Raw genomic sequence first — 21,136 nt, forward strand, 5'->3', positions numbered from 1 at the left:
TTGAAAGGTTTTATGACTTTCTAAAAAAGGTATTTTTGGACGATAATTAATTAGAGATTGTTCAAGAAAAGACTATTTATCATCCATATCCGATTCATTCCATTTTGATGGTCTTTCGTCTTTATTTTTGAGAATTTTTTCATATAATTTTTCATCTCTTCCGTAGGTTGATGGTGATCGATCAAGGTTCGTGATTGATACCACTTTGAAATTTAGGTCAAGGGTTCTCACACTTTTCTTACTTGGTAACCTACTTCGTACCTGCCAAATGACCAAATGTATTTCAGTCTGTCGGATACATAGTATAGGGTGGTTTTGATTATATAGAAGAAAAGTTGTGCCTTTGATTTCTAGCCCAGTGCTGGTAATCATTTACAGCTGAGTTTTTTTTTCTTTTTCAAATAAGGCTCTGGGATAGTTTATTTTATTAATCGGTTAACAATATACTTGGAATCATCTCTCTCTCTCTCTCTCTCTCTCTCTCTCTCTCTCTCTCTCTCTCTCTCTCTCTCTCTCTCTGGTGAGCCTACTAAGCCTGCAATTCAAACCCAAGTTTTCGATTCTCACGAATTTGGACGTATGGTCATATTTTGTTAAATCACAGGTATTGTACCAACCGTGTGACACACGGTGGACAGAGATAGAGTACAAGAAAAATAACCATTATCCATTTCAGACGCAATGAGGCCTCAGTTTTTACAAATTCTATTAAACGAACAGTCGGATCAATATGACATTTTGGCACAGCTTGTCTGAGACTGTCCTGTAAATTCATGAAGCTGGTAAGAAAGAGTAAAGAATCGGACAGACAGAAAAAAAAAGTGTGACGTCACGTGCCAATCACGTGTATAAATCCACGCCTACTTTCTCCATTCACGTCTTCCCCTCCCTCCCCCTTCCTCGTTGCCTTCCCTCTCTGCCTCCCATCTCTCTCTCTCTCTCTCTCTCTCTCTCTCTCTCTCTCTCTCTCTCTCTCTCTCTCTCTCTCTCTCGTGTGTGTGGGTTCATTTAAGTTTTATATACTTGTGGGAAGTGTTTTGATTTTTCGTAATGTAGTTAAAAGTATATTTATGTATATAAATGAATATTTAAATAAACACACATATACATACTCACACGTGTGTGTGTATATACAGTGCATATATATATATATATATATATATATATATATATATATATATATGTGTGTATATATATACATATATATGTATATTTATGTATGTATATATATATATATATATATGTATATATAGATCGATATATATATATATATATATATATATATATTTTATGTATATAAATAAATATTTAAATAAACGCAGACATACATACTCACACGTGTGTGTTTATATGCAGCGTATATATATGTATATATATATGTATATATATATATATATATGTATATATATATATATATATATTGAAATGTATATATATATATATATATATATATATATATATATATATATATATATATATGTAAATACATACACGTCTACATACTTACATACGATGAGGTTCTTGTAGATGTGTCAAAAGACTATTGCTGGACAGAAAAGAGATATATGATAGGTGGATTAAAATGCAAATGACTGAGAATATATTGTAATGGTCATCATCACTATCGAGAAACAGCTCAATCTCGTCATCGCCATCTAGGTTGATAATGATGGAGTCCACACCTTCGTGTATATTATCAGAGGACCAATACGTGTCTTCGGAGGACTTGGCTCGTCGTGCTGCACCTGTCCACACCTCCATATTGATACGAAGCTTGACTTCTTCTAGCATGACGTGTAGCAGGCAAAGGCCAATAGCAATGTGTAATGCGTACTATTTTGATTATCATTATTTGCTAAGCTACAACCCTAGTTGGAAAAGTAGAATGCTATAAGCCCAGGGGCTCCAACGGGGAAAATAGCCCAGTGAGGAAAGGAAAAGAACATTAAAATAAATATCTCCTATATAAACTATAAAACTTTTAACAAAACAAGAGGAAGAAAAATAAAAAAAGAATAGTGTGCTCGAGTGTACCCTCAAGCAAGAGAACTCTAACCCAAGACAATGGAAGATCATGGTACAGAGGCTATGGCACTACTCAAAGACTAGAGTACAAAGATTTAATTTTGGAGTGTCCTTCTCCTAGAAGAGCTGCTTACCATAGCTAAAGAGTCTACCCTTATCATTAGGAAAGTGGCCACTGAACAATTACCGTGCAGTAACCCCTTGAGTAAAGAAGAATTGTTTGGTAATCTGTGAAGTCAGGTGTATGAGGACAGAGGATAATATGTAAAGAATAGGTCAGACTATTCTGTGTGTGTATGTAGGCAAAGGGAAAATGAACCATATCCAGAGAGAAGGATCCAATGTAGTACTGTCTGGCCAGTCAAAAGACCCCATAACTCTCTAGAGCAGTATCATTTCAACGGGTGGCTGATGCCCTGGCCAACCTACTACTACAATAATAGTAGATTATTACATGGTTTCAGAGAAATAGTAGTAGATGTAAACAATAGCTGTAGTAATAATAGTAATATAATGCAAATTGATTTATAATAGTATAATACTATTTTATCTTATTGTATCATAGCTATTTATAAAACGGGATGTTAACCAATTCATATTGAATAAGCAGTGCTATTTGGCAAATGCATTCTACGCAACATAAAGACAAGTTATGTTCTATGGCAACAGCATTTCACACACCAACTCTAACTGAATAACCAACTACAGCCTTTCAACATTTATGAAACTGATAATCCTTACAATTTAAACAATTGCATTTATTGTAATATAATAGTAATAGATACCTAAGTAATTGTAGTAGTTATGTAATATATAACCACCAAATTTCAAAATAAAACTAACATAATAGAAATTAAAAGTGATAGTTATAGTATCTTTCATAGAAACCCAGTAAATGACCCCATGACTCAGCTCTAGACCTGCCCGGGAAAATCGCTGCAACAATTAGGCATATACTGTTTCATGCAACCCGACACCTCGATGGCGTTAAGTTCAGGATGCACAGATGGCAGAAGGTCGACATCATGACCGGATTCACGGATGATATTGTCAACCAGTTCATCTTGCAGAGTTGCAAAAGCTCATGACGTGTTGCTTGTCGTGGGAACGGGATCTTGCGCCGGTTTAGCTAATTCGCCCCTTCCACCTTCTTGGTGGCAGTGGTGGGGCAACAACTCTCCCCCGTCAATTGGCTATGGTAGGGCACATTATCCAACACAAGCATCAATGGACACGTGAGCCACTATAGTAGTCACTGATTCTGCTTTTTGCATTGAAGCACAAAAATTAATCTTCAACAAAACCATCCACTGTGCCCCCTGCCACTACTACAAATCACTCCCCTTCTCCAGGTGCCACCTTAAAGCTGTAGGTGGTACTAGTAGCAGGCTGAAATATGTCCAGCTACTCCTTGTTATGTAGCATTCATGTGATAAACCACGTCTTGTCAACATTGACCACCTGATTCCCCTCCTTCCGATGTCGCTGGATTGCTCTGACAGCCTTAGCATGACAGCACACGACATCCAAAGTCTCCCTTCTCAGATACACCCTCCACTATGATGTCCTGTAGCAGAACCTCAAGTCCAACATATAAGACTTAACTGTGTTTCAGTCCTTCAGCGACCCTTAGATGCAAGATACTCCATGTAGTGGTGTGTCCTTATGTCTGAAGAAGTCGTAGATGCTATAGGTCATTTAGTGTTTCTGACCTCTAACCAGGCAGTACAGTGGGTCAAGTCTTTTGCAAGGCCAAGATGAGAATGTCAATGATTTTTTTTTTTTTTTTTGCTCACCAGATCTTTCTGAGTACATGCTGTTATGTAAGGTTGAAGAGGTAAATATTTTGTTGCAATTTTTAGAGTCAATGCCCTAAGGTTACCATTTAGTGCTTGCAAAGCTGCATGCCAAAGCACAATTGGTGGATTTGGTGCCAAACTCCTTGTGAGTTTGGCACTGACACCACTGACCATGTATTCTTGAATAAGGAGTAGCAATTACTCGCTGCTCTGTACCAATCAGGGCCCCCTCCCACCTGTACTTGTGGGAACGATGGAAGGCAACATACTACCAAGAGAGCTTTATGCCTAGCAAGGGGCACGACTTTCCATGACTGCAAGAATGTAGGACACTTGAAAAATATGTTCAAAACAAGATCAAATTAAGTGAAATAGTTGCAACATCTGTGGTATCAGGTGCTCTTGGAGTTGCCGAAGCTAACCTATTATTGCAACCAACAATCAAGGTCATGCTCCCACACAGTAGGAACGGGAAAATTGTGACTAGACTGTCTAGTTCCAATTCGAGTGGCCAGGTATTTGTCGCTGGACTGTCCCTTCTGTGTTCTCTCAACATTAAGCCTCTTGCAGCTTTGGGCTGCCTCGGGGATGGTACCATCACCCTATAGAATAATTTTCAAAGGGTGCTCTATCACACAAGATGTAAAAGGTAGAATCAGTGAAGAATTTCTTTCTCTTATTAACTACTTGTAGAGAACTCTAATTAGTGCACAGGGGATTCCTCCCCCAAATGATAGACATAACAGAGTTTGCATTTTCTTGCAATACAATATCCACACTTTTGGTTCTCTACCCCTCCAACCACTGACAAGTACATTATCCACCTTTAGAGGTGAATGTTTCCAGATTGGAAGAATGGGTGCTGCAACATTTTTTGTCCTCAACTTTCAACACTTCCAGGTAGCGCCTCCCTGTGCTGATAAGAAAGCATCATCACATCCAGCTGACACAGTGTCATGCCATATGAATGCCACACTCTGGTGCAGGTACTGAGGAACTGGGAAAGGGAAGTTAAAGCAAAACTCTATGAAGACGCCAGAACTGGTATTATTCAACCCCTACCTTCAGGAGAGGGAATGGAATGCTGTGCGTGAATGGCAGTGGTAGCCAAGAACCCTGGACATCCTAGGCGTACAGTGGATTACCAACGCCCTAATGCTAGTTGCCATAAGGAGACTCATCATACCCCAAAACCCTTTGACATGGTACCTGAGATCCCATTATGCTCATTCAAGGTAGAACTAGACATGGAAAGCTGATGCCTTACCACATTTATTACCCAATAGCTGCAGGACCAGTACGGTAAGAAGTCCAGGAATCACAGCTCGACTAGCAATGCTTATCCACAAATGACACTCATTTGCATGACAAAAGTGTCGAGGAAGCATTCTGATGCACTTTTGACTTTTTGGCCTGTGTGCAAGAAGAGTATCAGCCTTGAACCAGAAAAGTTCCTGTACTGCAGGAGAGATGTATATTTTTTTGTGGGCTTACACTTTGGCTGGAACATCAACAAATCTACCGATGGCTGCCTCTTGATTAAAAGGAGTTTTCTCATGCCAGCAAAGCCAACCATATTTGACATCAGATCACAGTATGTTTTTTTCAACTAGTTGGCACCGTTCCTTACCAGTGCACCTACCATGGATCCCGCCAAAGAGCTCCTTAAGAACCCAATAAGGAAGCATGCATATTTTGACTATCAGCTTCGGAAGAAATTCCAGCTGGCACAGGAACCACCTGTTGGCAACAAGTGAAGCATGGTCTCACATATTATGACAAAACTCGCTCTAAGGCTGCTATCACTGACTGGAGCAACGACGGCATAAGCTTTATGGTCCTTCAGCAATATTGTGCTTACATCTCAATTCAGTCGCCCTTCTGCTGCTAGGCAGGCTTGAGAATTGCCTTATATATTAGCCATTTTCTTACCCGTGCCAAGGCAGAATATGTTACTGTGGAAGGAGAAGTCATTGCAGAGAACTGTCAGAAGATAATCCCAAAGTATTTGCTTGCACGGTCCTCTGAAGGCCCTCCAGAGACCATAGGTGTATCATTTCCTGCTAATGTACACAATCAAAACAAGCAGTTCATCTTTATATTTACAGAAATGGTAACCTCATACTGTTACCGGCATATTGAGAAACAAAAAAAAGCGAGACAATTTGTGATGCCCCTATGTGCACATGCTCTGGATTAAGTTCTATAAACAGGCCAAATGCTGTGATTTGAGGTGACTCATCACCTGAGTTTATCGCCCTAAGAGATAATAGATTATTGGTGAAGTACCATGTTTCACTTAATTATTGCAGAGTTTTGAACCCAAATAAAAATCCTGTTGCCGAGAAAGCAATGCAGGAACTGGAAGATCAACTATTAAAGGCTACTTCAGACCAACCATCTATCTCTGCACTGGTCTTTATCATCACCACTGCTAGATTAGATTCAAGGATTAGAGTAAGGGGACTATCAGCAAGAGAACTGTTAATTCGTATGTAACAAGAGATGAACCTCCCAATTCAGATAGTAGATCACCTGATTGAAGGTCAACATGAACAGCACAACAATAATCATCCTTACAGTGATATAACTAAGTATTCCAGTGGTGTCAGCCCTCTAGAACCTAACATCTCACACGGTGATCAAGGTCAACTAATGAGAGATACAAACTCAAAACATCTAAATGCATGCCAATATCTCCCCACAACTTGACTGTCCAAAGAAGAGAAGAGGTACTAAACATCTCTGATTTTGATTCTGACATGATGATGGGGCACTCCCAATAACACTATCCCCACCAGTAACGCCAGAAATCCTGGTGAAGCGATATGTGCAAGACGCAGATGAATCTCCTGCCACCTTTGTACCATTTTCTCTGCACCCATGTGAGAGCATCCCTACTTATAAGCCATCTGCTAAACTTCGGACAGATACTTCCCCTTGAAACTCATCTAGATTCAAGCACTAACCAGCTTGGATGCAGGATGATCAGTGGATACTAAATGAGTGGTATGTGTTTCCCCTCAATTGAGATAAAAGGTGTGATCCCTGGGTACATTTCCCTAATTAAGTTCATTTAAATAATTTGCATATATATATATATATATATATATATATATATATATATATATAATGTGTGTGTGTGTGTGTATATACACACACCCACACACACACACACATATATATATATTTATATATATATATGTATATATATATATATATATATATAATATGATAACTGGTCAAACCCCAGACACGAATAAGGACATGTGCGAGACCTTTGTCCTGCAGTGAACTAGACACGGCTGCATTTATTGTTGATGTTGAATGTGTGTGTATATATATATATATATATATATATATGTATATATATATATGTGTATATATATATATATATATATTTATATATTTATATATATGTATGTATATATATGTATATATATATATATATATATATATATATATATATATATATTCATTTATATATATATATATATGTATATATATATATATATATATATATATATATATATATATATATATATATATATATGTACACAAAAACAACAAATGCAGCAGTTTCTAGTCCACTGCAGGACAAAAGCCTCATGTCTGGGGTTTCGCCTGTTTTCATTATTTGCCTAGTATAAGTGGCCTTGACTAGCGCTTTAAGGTATCCTTACTCAGAAGATATATATATATATATATATATATATATATATATATATATATATATATATATTGTATATACAGTATATATGTATATATATATGTATATAATATATACAGTATGTGAGTATGTCCGTTCATTCATAAGATACCAAGACACTTGATATTAATTTACTGTCATCTTGTCAGCATGCATATAATATATGCACAAACTACCGACTCTTCAGTTATGGAAATGGACTGCCAGATCGAATAAGTGCTAGCAAAATCTGAATGGGCATTTGTTTATCCACTCAGGAGTTGGATCATTACCTGGTATCTGCAGGCTGTGGCGAGGAATTGGAGTTGATATGGAACAAATATAGGTTGTGTGTGCTGAAAATTTCAAGTTGCACTTGTCCAGGGCTGGAAGAACATTTTCTCCGTTGTACAATAATTCTGATTGAGTGTTTACACCTCAATATAAGTCATCTACCAATTTTGCAATGCCACCCTCTTGTAGAAATTCCCCGAACATTTTCTGGAGCTGTTATTCCCATGACTGACCTGGTGTGAACCAGAATCCCTTTGAACAGTGTAACTATGCCTCAATGCTTCATCGATGCTTTGGAGAGGGGGACTTTGTAAAAGGCACTTGTGAGGTCGGTTACTATTATATACTTACATTGAGCTATGGATTAGACTAAGGTGTTTTCCACATCTGGCATCATTTAAGGGCTTTCAAAATCTTCCCAATTTAACAAAATTCTGTGACAAGGCTGAAGCCACCTTGTTGCTTTTTTGAGGAACGATGAATTCAAATACTCCATTACAATTCCTGCTAAACATTTCTTGCAGTTCAACTTATCTCTGGACTCCTGTGGCACTTTTTCTTTATGTTGGAGAGGCTGAACTGGCCTCATATTAACTACTGCTTCAAATTGTTCAATGGCGTGATTGTATCCTGTGGTTACAGGATCAAAGACAGCTATATGTCCTTAGAAATGTAGTGAATGACTGTTTTAAGTCCTGGCAGGATGTTGTCTGAGTCTAGTGAGATTTTATGTAGACTGTTGACTTTTTCATCAAAATGAACGAGGCTCTAACAACTGTTCTGCTACTGCAGGTGTGATCAAGATCAGTGACTTCTGGGGTAGATACATGCAAGTCCTGACAGAAGCGTTCCTGTTTTTTCGGTCTAAGGTTCTTGCAAGAGGTTTATCAATATAATCATCCCATTAATGACATCTATCATGGAGGGATGAGGCCAATTTGACATATACATTGCTTCTCTCCTCAGTTTTGTAGCTAAGACTTCTTTATTTGCTAATTCAACAAATTTGTCAGGTGAAATAATATCAGTTTGGAGTGGCATGCGTTCTTTATAAGCCTATTCCCTCCTTACAGCAATATGCCGTGTGGTTTTGTTTGTGGCATAATTTCACTGGATGCACAGCTGTATCATTCTCATTCATGAAGGAAGTAATGGCTAGAACATCTACATTTATGTCTACTACAACTTAGGCTTCTAGTACAAATTGCAAATAATTTCTGATGAGGGCTATGTTTGTATCACCGAACACTTCAAAATGGGTGATACCATTAGCCTGGAAAGCTGATTGGGTTGTCTTCTTCACACATAGATTCCAGTGAGAAAAGGAAACAATGAAAGAATAGAAGTATTTTAAGAACAGTCACAACATTAAAATAGATATCCCCTATATAAACTAATTTTTTTTTTTACAAAACAAGAGGAAGAGAAAATAGATAAAATAGTGTACCCAAGTGTACCCTCAAGCAAGAGAACTCTAACCCAAGACAGTGGAAGACCATGGTACTGACGCTATTGCACTACCCAAGACTCACACTGGTTTCATTTTGGAGTGTCTTTCTCCTAGAAGAGCTGCTTACCATGTCTAAAGAGCCTCTTGTACCCTTACCTAGAGGAAAGTGGCCACTGAACAATTATAGGGAGTAACTCCTTGGATGAAGAAAAAGTGTTTGGTGTTGTCAGGTGTATGAGGAAAGATGGAGACTGTAAAGAATAGGCCAGACTACTCGGTGCGTGTGTGTAGGCAATGGGAAAATGAACCGTAATCAGAGAGAAGGATCAAATGTAGTACTGTTTGACCAATCAAAGGACCCCATAACTCTCTAGCGGTAGTATCTCAACGGCCTTATAGCCTAAGTTAACGCAAGGTCCTGGGTTAACGTCCCCTTTATTTCTTACTTGGCATCTAAGGTTAGAATCCCTGTGTGGGGGGAAGTACTTGTGAAAAGAACTTCTTGTGTCCTTGATACAGAGGTCGAGTGAATTTGATATCAAAAGTTACTTGTGGCTTAATTTTTGAATAAACGAAAATCAAGGCTTAGTAATATATATATATATATATATATATATATATATATATATATATATATATATATATATATACATATATATTATATATATATATATATATATATATATATATATATATATATATATATATGTATTATTTCATAATAACATGGCAATGTTAGAATAAGGCAAATTATCTCAATTTTCTGTCTTTTAACAATTATACATTATATAGCACTTTTAAACTCCAGAATATTCAAAACTATTCATCTTGCAAATAATGAAAGATTAAAAATTTCTTTTCAGTCAACATGTATTGTAGAGATCAATTCCTGCTAATCTGGTTTATATATATTCGAAACAACTTCAGAACAGTTCTTCTTCTTTTATAGAATTTTAATTGCATAATCAAAAGAGCTTTACAGAATTACAAAATACATTCCTGGAATCCATCGAATCAGTCTTGTGTAATTATTGATAGAAAATAAAAGAACTAAAACTATTCTAATTACCCGTAAATCATCAATAGTCTAATACTTACATCACACGAAAAACACATTATGCTACTCTATGGTACGAATAATTACAAAAAAGTATCAATTGCAAAGATGCAAAAGTACCGAGAGTTTCAGAAATTGCGAAATCATAGAGATCAGTTTCTTAAACGAATTGGGAAAATTTCATAATTCATATTCTGAATTAAATTCTGCTATTCATATTTAGCCTTGAAGTTTATAGGAGCGTATACAGAACTGGTATTTTCCTTTTGTTTTTTAGAAGGCAGTTGATCTTGCTAATTAGTTGCTCGTTAATTTTTGCTAGGTAGCCAGAAGAGTTTGTTTTTTTCCATTTGTTGGAGAATTGGTGGTATTACTCCATAGGTGAATGTGGTCGTGGTATCTCTAGCCCTGCTGATTACCACCTAGATTCTGTAAATACCCATATTATCCAAAGTTTTTAAAGTCTGTTGATATAGTGCGTTAATGTATAGGCAGAAAGTAATCATCTGTTCCAGAGTTTGCAGGATGATTTTTGCAAGGCCTTGATGTTTGTGATACTCTTCTTACAATCCAGTGTTGTACAAAAATCCCTTGATTCTGGTTGTGAAGTTCGTATAATTTGGCTTGACTTTAGTGCTACTTTTGCCCACGTTAATCATGATTGATTGATTTTAAGTTTTCTGACATCATGACATCAAAGGTCATTGACACCGAATGTTAATCATAAGTCCCTTGTTTTCATAACTGAACAGATGGGGTTTGGTGAATCATTTCCTCATATCATTATCAAAATTTCTACTAATAAATTTCGAAGAGTGGTTGCTAAAGGGAACAATATAACTACAGGAATACGATACTACATCTTGTGCTCTTCAGAATAGTGTTCTTGGCCCTCCACCTCTTATATCATGTGCTAATGAAATATGATTTGGCATTTAATGCTACATTTACAGCTAATGCTGCTCTGTGTATCATTCCCATTTTCTGAGTTTTGACCTGAGGTTTCTGAATTTGTTAGCAGAGATAGAATAAGAATTCATGATTCTGGACACCTGTTTATCTTGGGGAAAAATTTTGAATCTTTTATTATCAATGATCTGAATATTAATCTCTGGTACGGTCGTTCAATTGTCGTTCATTCGGCTCAATGTGAGTACAATGTATAAGATCATTTTCCTCATACAGTACATTTTGTTACATCATCCGTTAAAGATGTAATATTTTTACCCTTTTTCTGGGTCTGCGTGACCTTTTAGGTACTGAAAAATCCATGTTTAAATAATCTTGCATATCCTGTTTTCTGTAATTTAAATGCTGTAACCTATATTTTACCGTGTCAAATTTCGCTAATGTTAATCATGCCTCCTTGATTTTTATCAGATAAGGGAGCTGTCCCTTTGATCGTTGGTCTACTGAAGTCGACAGACACAAGAATACGCGAGCAGGCTATTTGGACCCTTGGAAATATAGCCGGTGACTCCTACGAGTATCGGAAAATGATTCTGGAAGAGGGCGCCATGACACCTCTCGTGGATTTGCTCCAGGAAACCAGCACGGTAACTTGAAAGAATATTTTCTTTAGAAACACTTATGTAGGCTACATTGTGTAGACGCTTGTCTTTTTTGTGGGGGGGGGGGGGCGTTATGGTTCTCCTATCTTCATAAAGTGATTGGTATTGGTTCTTACTACAGTTTACCACTTCATATAGTTATGTTGTTTGTGCCTGTTGCTTACTGTATTTCTTAGTGTCAAAAATCATCAATATTGTTTCGTGATATATTTATAATCATCAGATAATGATTCATGTTGCTATGTGTATATTTTCACTCAAAACTACTTGATCCTGTCTCCAATTAATTTATTCTTGTGCCTATAAATAATTAGAATTATGTTTAACTTATCGTTTTTTATATTCAAGGTATTACCCTGGTTGGTAATAACTTGTTATGTTTACGTTATGATATTAGTGTTTCTAACTTGTGAATACAAATAACAGTAAGTTCGTTAATACAATCTTTCCATCCACAGCTGAGTTTTCTGAGGAACGCTGCTTGGGCGCTGTGCAATATAACACGCCATAAACCAATGGACTACACCGCAGATTTAGATCTGATTTTGAAGTCGATTAAAACTCTTTTGGACAATTCATGTAACGTCATCCAAAGTAAGTTGTTCCTTCCATTAGTTTTTTTATTGTATGCATTCCAAGGAATACTCTTTTAAGCATCATTTCTATTAACGTATTTTAGTCTTTAAGTTTGTGTACATGAGCTGAATGTTAGTGTATATTATATTTGCATGCCTACATGTATTTATATTTTTATGTATGCATAAATGTGCACAATGCCTTTGTGTGTATGAAGGCCTATTTATGTTCATATTGATTCACATATTGTATATATGTGCATATACATTTGATTTGTATGTTTATGCATTCAATCTCACGAATTGCTGTTGGGAGAAGCGAGTGATATTTATCATATATTTTGAAAAGTCTTACCTGTACAACTAGTTCCCGAGAAGGGTGCTTACTCCAACTCTTATCCTGTCGCTCATACTTCTACGTTAGCTGAATTCCTAGAAATTCTATACGTTCCTGTTAATCGTGTTAAACACTTTAAATCTCACAGCTCCCTTTGATTGTCATTCAAGTGAATGACTAAGATTCAGAAGTGTTTAGGGATATTTCTTTATTCGGAATGTTTCATGATTTTAGACTCGTTACAATGCAAAGGAAAACCTGATATTTACATCCTCATACTGAATCCAGTACATTTCTATTTGTTTAAAGGTTTAAAAGCCACTCATGAATGGCAGAGGCTAGGGACAGTGACATTGCCCTAGCAAGCAGGACAATGCCATATAGACCGACCACATATGATCAGCGCCCAAGCCCCCTCTCCATCCAAGCTAGGACGAGGGAGGGCCAGGCAATGGCTGCTGATGACTCAGCAGATCCTTAGCCCACAAGGATGGCAAGGTTGCAAACACTAAAGGAACTAACGAGCCTGAGCGGGAATCGAACCCCCATCTGGCGATCACTAGGCAGAGACGTTACCAATCAGGCCACAACAACCCCGCAGATATCTTGTCTCATCCAGTAGGAATTTCATTAGCAGCCCGCCGGTGGATCTCGCTCAGTACCCAAGGCAGACCATTATTAATCATGCCCAGGATGCCTGGCTGTGTGTCATTATCCTGTCTTATTGAACAAAACCATTCAAAGTTTCCCAAAGGCTTGGACTGGCGAGTACTTAAGAGCCGTACACACGATCATTATTACCGTCATTTATTTTGTGTGTACGTTACACTAAAGTACCATCAGTACCACTAAATGGTGGATACTGATTTAAAATTCCAGTCATCAGTATTTTGGCAGGCCCTATATTACTAAAGGTGTTCGCTGTCCTGCTATTCCCATCTGTACTATCCAAGCTCCTATAGTATTTACAATGGCAGGAAAAAGGCATATATATATATATATATATATATATATATATATATATATATATATATATATATATATATATATACTTACGCATGTTACTCTACGTTTATAATGAAAAGACAACGTCTCAGTGGCGTCCAAAAATAGAAGACAGCTTCTCCTCGTGCAGATTGTCCTTCAGATAGTTTTCAAGATAACAACAGAAATTCTTTTACTTTACTTCATTTATTGTTTGGTATCATGTGTTTCGGTTCACTTCGCGAGAACTACACATTAATATAGGGGTTATAGTGGTGATAATTTGATACAAAATTATTCGGAAATTTGGAAATTATTCAACAAAATTAATACATGAAAACTTTAGATTCTTTGAAATATAGATACGAAAATTTAAGATAATTTTTAAATACATAAATGATTTTTCAAAAGGCTTCACCAAATTTCATGAAGCTACCTTTTCCATCCTTTGCAGCCGGACTGACGTTGGTTCCTCAGGAACGCGCTCTCTCGTTCAAAGCAGACCAAAGTGTGAAGCTTACACGCTCCCACAGAAATTTAGGATGGAATCTGCATTTATCTCGGAATCAGTTCCAAATTTAGCGGAGCCTTTCCTTATGACAAATTGCGGTCTCAATGCTCCTTTATTTTCTGATCCCGAAGTCGATAAGAGAACCCAGACATTAATGTATTAAATTATATGGCTTATTTGAATATGTATATATATATATACAGTATATATATATACATATATATATATATATATATATATATATATATATATATATATATATATATGTATATATATATGTATATATATATGTATATATATGTATATATATATATATATATATATATATATATATATATATATATATAATCACTAACACTCGTGATTTTAATCAATGTAAATATCAACCACAATGGTATTTAATACTGAATTCTACCTTAAGAATATATATCCACTGGAATTCATTTATGGTAATAGCTCCAGGCTGGGCAGAGATTCAACTCGGCGTGGTTTCGGCTGATATTTACATTGATTAAAATCACGAGTGTTAGTGATATATATTCATCTTAAATAACCACGTATTGCAAACTCACAATTCACCTATCATGGTGGAGATGGTTTTATTTCAAGTCTAAGAACAGATTCCTGAATTCGACAGGAATAAGTATGATGACATGTAATAAACTTTTATCTCTCTTGATAGCTCAGTTGGTAGTGCCCTCGCAGGCATGATTTCGGCTGAGTGGCATTGGATATATTGGATATATATTCCTAAGGTAGAATTCGGTATTAAATGCTATTGTGATTGATATATATATATATATATATATATATATATATATATATATATATATATGTGTGTGTGTGTGTGTGTATATACTGTATATATATATATATATATATATATATATATATATATATATATACAGTATATATATATGTATGTGTGTGTGTCCTTTTACTTACTTCTCATAAGCAATGGCATCTAACCATCCTTCGTTCTTAGGTGACGCTCTTTGGGCACTATCGTACGCAATGGACGGGCCAACCGAAAGCATCCAAGCAGTCATAGACCACGGACTTTGCCCAAGGATAGTAGAACTTATGAAGAGCGACACATATAAGGTCAGCAAAGCAGCACTAAGGGCCTGCGGTAGCATTGCCACCGGGTCAGATTCTCAGGCAAGTTATGGTGTCTTTTCTCTACTAGACTTTGCTTTTTTTCATGGATGGTTATTTTTCCTTTTCTTTTACATTTTGATTCAACTCTTAGTTTTTTATCAGAGCTGATTTTGTGGGAGTTGTAAGTAAAGAGCATAGATGTTACTTATTCCACTAACGCTAATTAGGTTTATATTGTATGTGTATGAGTCCGAATTAGCAAGCATAAGTAACTTACCTGTAGTTGAATTATTGGATATGAAAATCAAAAACTTACAGTAAAACTTTCTCTATCCTTTTCGTTTTACTAAATGTATAGGTTTTAATGAGGTATTGTATATCTAAATTCAGAAATATAAATCAATAACTCTATTACATGATGTTTAAAAACTACGATACAAAAGAAATCATGCCTGAATAGTCCCATGCAATCTTTGTTTGCCAAGTATTTGAAGCAATACATCCCCTGGTACATTTTGCAATTGGAGCAAAGGGTCTCTCAACCAAGGTCCTAACAATATATGCAAAGAATATTCAATGCAAGTTAGGAATAGTCTAAGATTTTAGAACTCAATCAGAGAGTAGCCTCCATCGTGTATTGACTCCTTTACTTATTTTTTATATGAAGAGACACGCACGAAATCATGCACAAGTTTGTTCCATTTTTGGGTTATTATTTTACCCTTTATTTCTTTTGCTTACCTTCAGACCGATGCTGTCCTGGCAGAAAACGCGTTAGAATTGGTGAAGCCAATGCTAATTGATGGCGTAACTGGTGTGAGAAAAGAAATTTGTTGGTTCCTGTCAAATGTTACAGCAGGAACGCGGTCGCAAATCCAGAAGGTGATCGACGCTGAATTGATTGGACCTCTGGTCGACACAGTTTCAAAGGTACGTAGCCTATTTACGGAAATAAGTGCTTGCTGTATTAAGGAGAGGTATAGGGTAGGACTAAATGCCAAAATTATAGAGGCATATTGCTTATGTCACACGAATTTAAAGTTTATGAGAGAATTTTGGAGAGACGATTGAGAGGGCATGTGGAACCAAAGGTGAAGTAGTGGCAAAGAAGTTTTAGATCGGGAAGAGGAACTTCAAATATGATATTCACCCTCAAAATTATTTTTGGATAACGTTGAGAATGGAATGAATTGCTCTTTTCGACCTGAAAAAAAAACATAGGATCATGTTTCCAGGCAAAAGAGTATGAGATGCAACAAATGACGATTATTTTGAAGTGGCAGTGAAATTGAAGAGAGCAATCAATGACACCTGTAAAGACAGGTTCGATACCAGGACAGGTATCAGACAGGGAAGTGGCCTATCACCACTATTGTTTATTTTGTTTTTAGGTAAGAGTATGAGGGAGAAAACTGTGTGCGAGGAAAGTCAGATTTATTATGTGCAAATGACCGCCATAATAGAAAATACCTGAAGATCTCCAAAATGAATTAAAACAATGGAATGCTCACTTACAATTAATGGCATGAAAATTAGTAAAAAAAAAGAAAAAGAAAAAAAAAACTAATAACTGAAGTTATGAAGTTGTCCAGAAGACATGGTGAAGTCAATATCATGTTGGAATGTCAGAATTTATACCAGTGAAGAAATTGAAATTACCTTGGAGTAACAGTCAGTGATAACAATGACCATCAAGTATAAATCACTCAAAGAATTAATAGATTTAATGATAATCTTTAAATGCTATACCCCCTAATGAAAGACGGAAACTTACACAGAATAGTAAAAGCTGTGATATTTGCATATATATTATTGTTGTTATCATTATTACTAGCCAAGCTACAACCCTAGTTGGAAAAGCAAGATGTTATAAGCCCAAGGGCTCCAACAGGGAATAATAATCCAGTGAGGAAAGGAAATAAGGAAATAAAAAAAACGATGAAGAAAAATTAACAATGAATTATTCTAAAAATAGTAACATCAAAACAGATATGTCATATATAAACTATAAAAAGACTTATGTCAGCCTGTTCAACATAGAAACATTTACTGAAAGTTTGAATTTTGGAAGATCTACTGATTCAACTACTCGATTAGGAAAATTATTCCACAACTTGGTTACAGCTGGAATGAAACTTCTAGAATACTGTGTAGTATAGAGCTTCATAATGGAGAAGGCCTGACTATTAGAATTAACTGCCAGCCTAGTATTACGAACAGGATTGAACTGTCCAGGAAGATATGAATGTAAAGGATGTTCAGAATTATGAAAAATCTTATTCATAATGAACTAATTGAACGACGGGGCCAAAGATTAATATCTAGGTCAGGAATAAGAAATTTAATAGACCGTAAGTTTCGGTCCAACAAATTAAGATGAGAATAAGCAGCTGAAGAGCAAACAGGAGAACAATACTCGAAACAAGGTAGAATAAAAGAATTAAAACACTTCAGAATAGATTGATCACCGAAAATCTAAAAGACCTTCTCAATAAGACAATTTTTTGTTCAATTGAAGAAGACAGACCTAATGTGTTTCTCAAAAGTAAATTTGCTGTCAAGAATCACGCTTAAAATTTTAAGTCATACAAAGTTAAAGAACGTTACTGTTTCCACACTTTGAGATAACTAGGAAATATGTGAAGTGTCTTTTCTAGTTCCAAAATTTCTCGACATGTATGACATCCTGGCCCCTGTGCTGGACCACATGATAAAATTTCCTTGAATTGATTAGGCTTGGATTTGGGCATCATTAATTTCATTAACATTAATTACAATATCCAATATCCTGGTCTGCATAAACATTTACTATCCAGGGTTCTATTCCTATGTAATATGTATGAAAGAAGTGAAAACAGGTTCCACACCGCCGAGTGTTTATTATCAAAATAAGAGCACACTGTTTGGAATTGTGAACTCTGTCACAACCTTCAACGTAGTGAAGAGTTAGATGGTAGTTGGGCCAAGAACATTGTCCATCTTGTAGATGATGTGTTAACTCGTACATCATCATGGGAAGAGCACATCAAGGGACTTAAAAACCTATTTCACAGAGTGAGAGTAGTAGGATCAACTATAGGACTTTCCAACTGTTACATTGTATATGGTTAAGTCCAATACCTAGGTCACAAGATCAGCTGTAATAAAACAGCCATGGGGAAATACGTTTCTTGAAGAATAAGGATACACTCACACTAAAGAACTCAGTTCAGATGAGATCATTCCAGGTGATAACTGGCAACTACAAAATTTTGTGAACAACTATAGCATAATAATCTTGAAGCTCCTTGGATCAAATTAATAAAGAAGGTATAATCAAAGCAGAGTGAAAGGAATCTCAACAGAAGACATTTGATGAATTGAAGCAGGCTTTAAGGAAAGATAGCTATGTTGTGTGTACCAGAATTCAATAGGACTTTCATTGTCAGGACAGATGCATCAAATGTAGGACTGGGAGACAAACTCTTGTAAGATTTTGAAGATGCGCCTGCACAAGGAGGAAACTAAACGAAACACTGCAGCTACTGCATAATTGAAAAGGAATTCCGATAAAAGCTTTTACAATTAAGAGATTTTATTTGTACCTGAACGGAAATTATTTCATAATATAGAAAGACCACAAGTTACTTTACATCCAAAAATGCAAGAATAAATGTCTCAAGAATTATAAAGGAGTTTATAACATTCCCGAGCTTTAGTATTCCAAGAAAACACAACATTGCAGTAGACCATGTCAATAAGGTAGGATGAAGTAGGCCTAGGCCTACCAAGAGTTTTCAGTACCATTTTTAGTCCAGTTATTAGCGTGTTTTGTGTTCGAAAAAAATGTGGTTAATATCGTGTGGGGTGTAATTTCAAGATGTGAATTATGTATATATTCAATATTCTTGAAGATCAGAATGAGCTATTTTTGTTAAGATGAATATGCTTGAATACTATGTCTTTTCATAATATGTAAAAAGGACTTCAATATTTTCTAATGATTAGATTTGTGATAGCTGTTGTTAACTGATAAATTTTACAGTATGTATTTGTTCGACAGAATTCCATTATTTTCAAAATATTGCTGTATGTTCCAGTTCCATGTGGTACTAACAGGAAGTAGGTTCCATATATTTGGTAAAAATATCAGTTATGTCTTTGTATTCAAAGTGTAGACTCACATCTTTTTTTCAAGATGGGCAGTCATCTAATATGGATCTCTTTTCCGATCCCTTCGTTGGATTTCAGCAACGAGTAATATGCTAGCATTTAAGAAAAAAAAAATATTGTTGTTTTGATGTTAGTAATGTTGCATAAGCACCATTAGGAAGTGTATAAATCTAGGATTCATTTGTATTCTATAAAATTTTTTTATAGGTACTGAAAAATAGAAATAGAATAATCACATTTCTGAATCCTCATACATTATATGCACTGTGTGTAAATACGCATGTTCGTTTTCCACTTCATTTGTCTATCACTATGTCGCCTGGGCAACCAGATTATAATTAAAAACATAACGTATCAATCAAACATATAAAATTTATATTAATTGAAAATACTAGCCCTGCACCTGTAGTGAATAATAGCATCTTAAAAAAGAAAAATCCATCCTCATGTTTTTTTTTTCAAATATATTCATATACTGTAACCTTTTTTTTTACTTTTGAATGATGAACTGAATTGCGTTAACCACTTGAAATAACATTTCTATTACAGTACTATCCATTTAATGTCTTAATACCTGTAGCCTACTCCTTTTATTGTAGTAAAAATTTTGCCATGATTATTTTTCTTTATCCAATTAAAGGCCATTTGAAGAACAATCTTTATAAGACGAACCTCAGAAAATCAGTCACAATAAATGCTCTATTTTCTTTCAGGGGCCCTTCGAAGTCAGCAAGGAAGCCATATGGGCCCTGTCAAATATGACGTCGGGCGGTGACCCTAGCCAGATCAAGGCATTGACGCAGGCTGGTGGAATTAAGGCTTTGTTATCCGTGCTTGACAGTAATGTGGAAGGAAATATCTTACAAGTAGCCCTGGAAGGGTTATCCAACATACTAACAGTAAGTTATGCGCTTTACAGAAAGTTAGAACGAAAAATCCTCGGCACCACATCAAACTCTTTAGACACTTTGGGCCGTCACCTATACTTTATCTTAGGCACAATCAATTTGTGATATTTGAGATATTCTTCCCAGTGTCATTACCATTTCATCTATTTAACCCATTTCATGTTTCCTTTTCCTCCTCCTCCTCCTCCCCTATAATTCGGAATACTACACTCTACAGCAACTATCATCCTTCATTTTGTCCACACACCCATACTGTCTCAAAATAATCCAATTCATCTTTTCACATTTGCTAACCTTTATATCACATCTATTTACCTCCAGCTTTCAATACCTATTACATCTCCCATACTATACCGGTAATTCATTTCCACCCTTCTTTTCTATGTCATTCATCATCCATACTTCATGTTCATAAAGAAGTATGCTGAACAATCCTTCACATATTTAAATTTGCCCCCATAGACGTTCCTGTTATCCTTCAAATTCTTCAATACTCATCTTTTCTTCCATACTCATCCATGATTATGTTTACTCCTAAATATCCATATAACTTAACATACTTTTATATGCATTTCCTGGGGAAGTCCCTCCCTGCTGATTCTTTTTTTTTTTTTTAAATAGTACGACTGCAACATACTTTTTTATTATTGTTGTTCCACTGTCTCTTCATATCTTGTAGAATAA

The 21,136-nt window shown here is 35.8% G+C and overlaps 1 protein-coding gene across 1 annotated transcript in view; it reads left to right on the top strand.

The window, feature by feature from the left end:
- LOC137644864 (importin subunit alpha-7-like) overlaps window positions 1-21,136 on the top strand; it is a 100,041-nt gene that overhangs the window by 69,272 nt on the left and 9,633 nt on the right. The window contains exons 9-13 of the mRNA XM_068377753.1: window positions 11,694-11,869; window positions 12,343-12,478; window positions 15,277-15,452; window positions 16,140-16,322; window positions 20,258-20,443. Coding sequence (XP_068233854.1) covers window positions 11,694-11,869; window positions 12,343-12,478; window positions 15,277-15,452; window positions 16,140-16,322; window positions 20,258-20,443 — 857 coding nt within the window. The remainder of the gene's footprint in view (window positions 1-11,693; window positions 11,870-12,342; window positions 12,479-15,276; window positions 15,453-16,139; window positions 16,323-20,257; window positions 20,444-21,136) is intronic.

This window comes from Palaemon carinicauda, chromosome 8 (genome assembly GCF_036898095.1).
Source record: "Palaemon carinicauda isolate YSFRI2023 chromosome 8, ASM3689809v2, whole genome shotgun sequence".
In the NCBI taxonomy this organism is placed as follows: domain Eukaryota; kingdom Metazoa; phylum Arthropoda; class Malacostraca; order Decapoda; family Palaemonidae; genus Palaemon; species Palaemon carinicauda.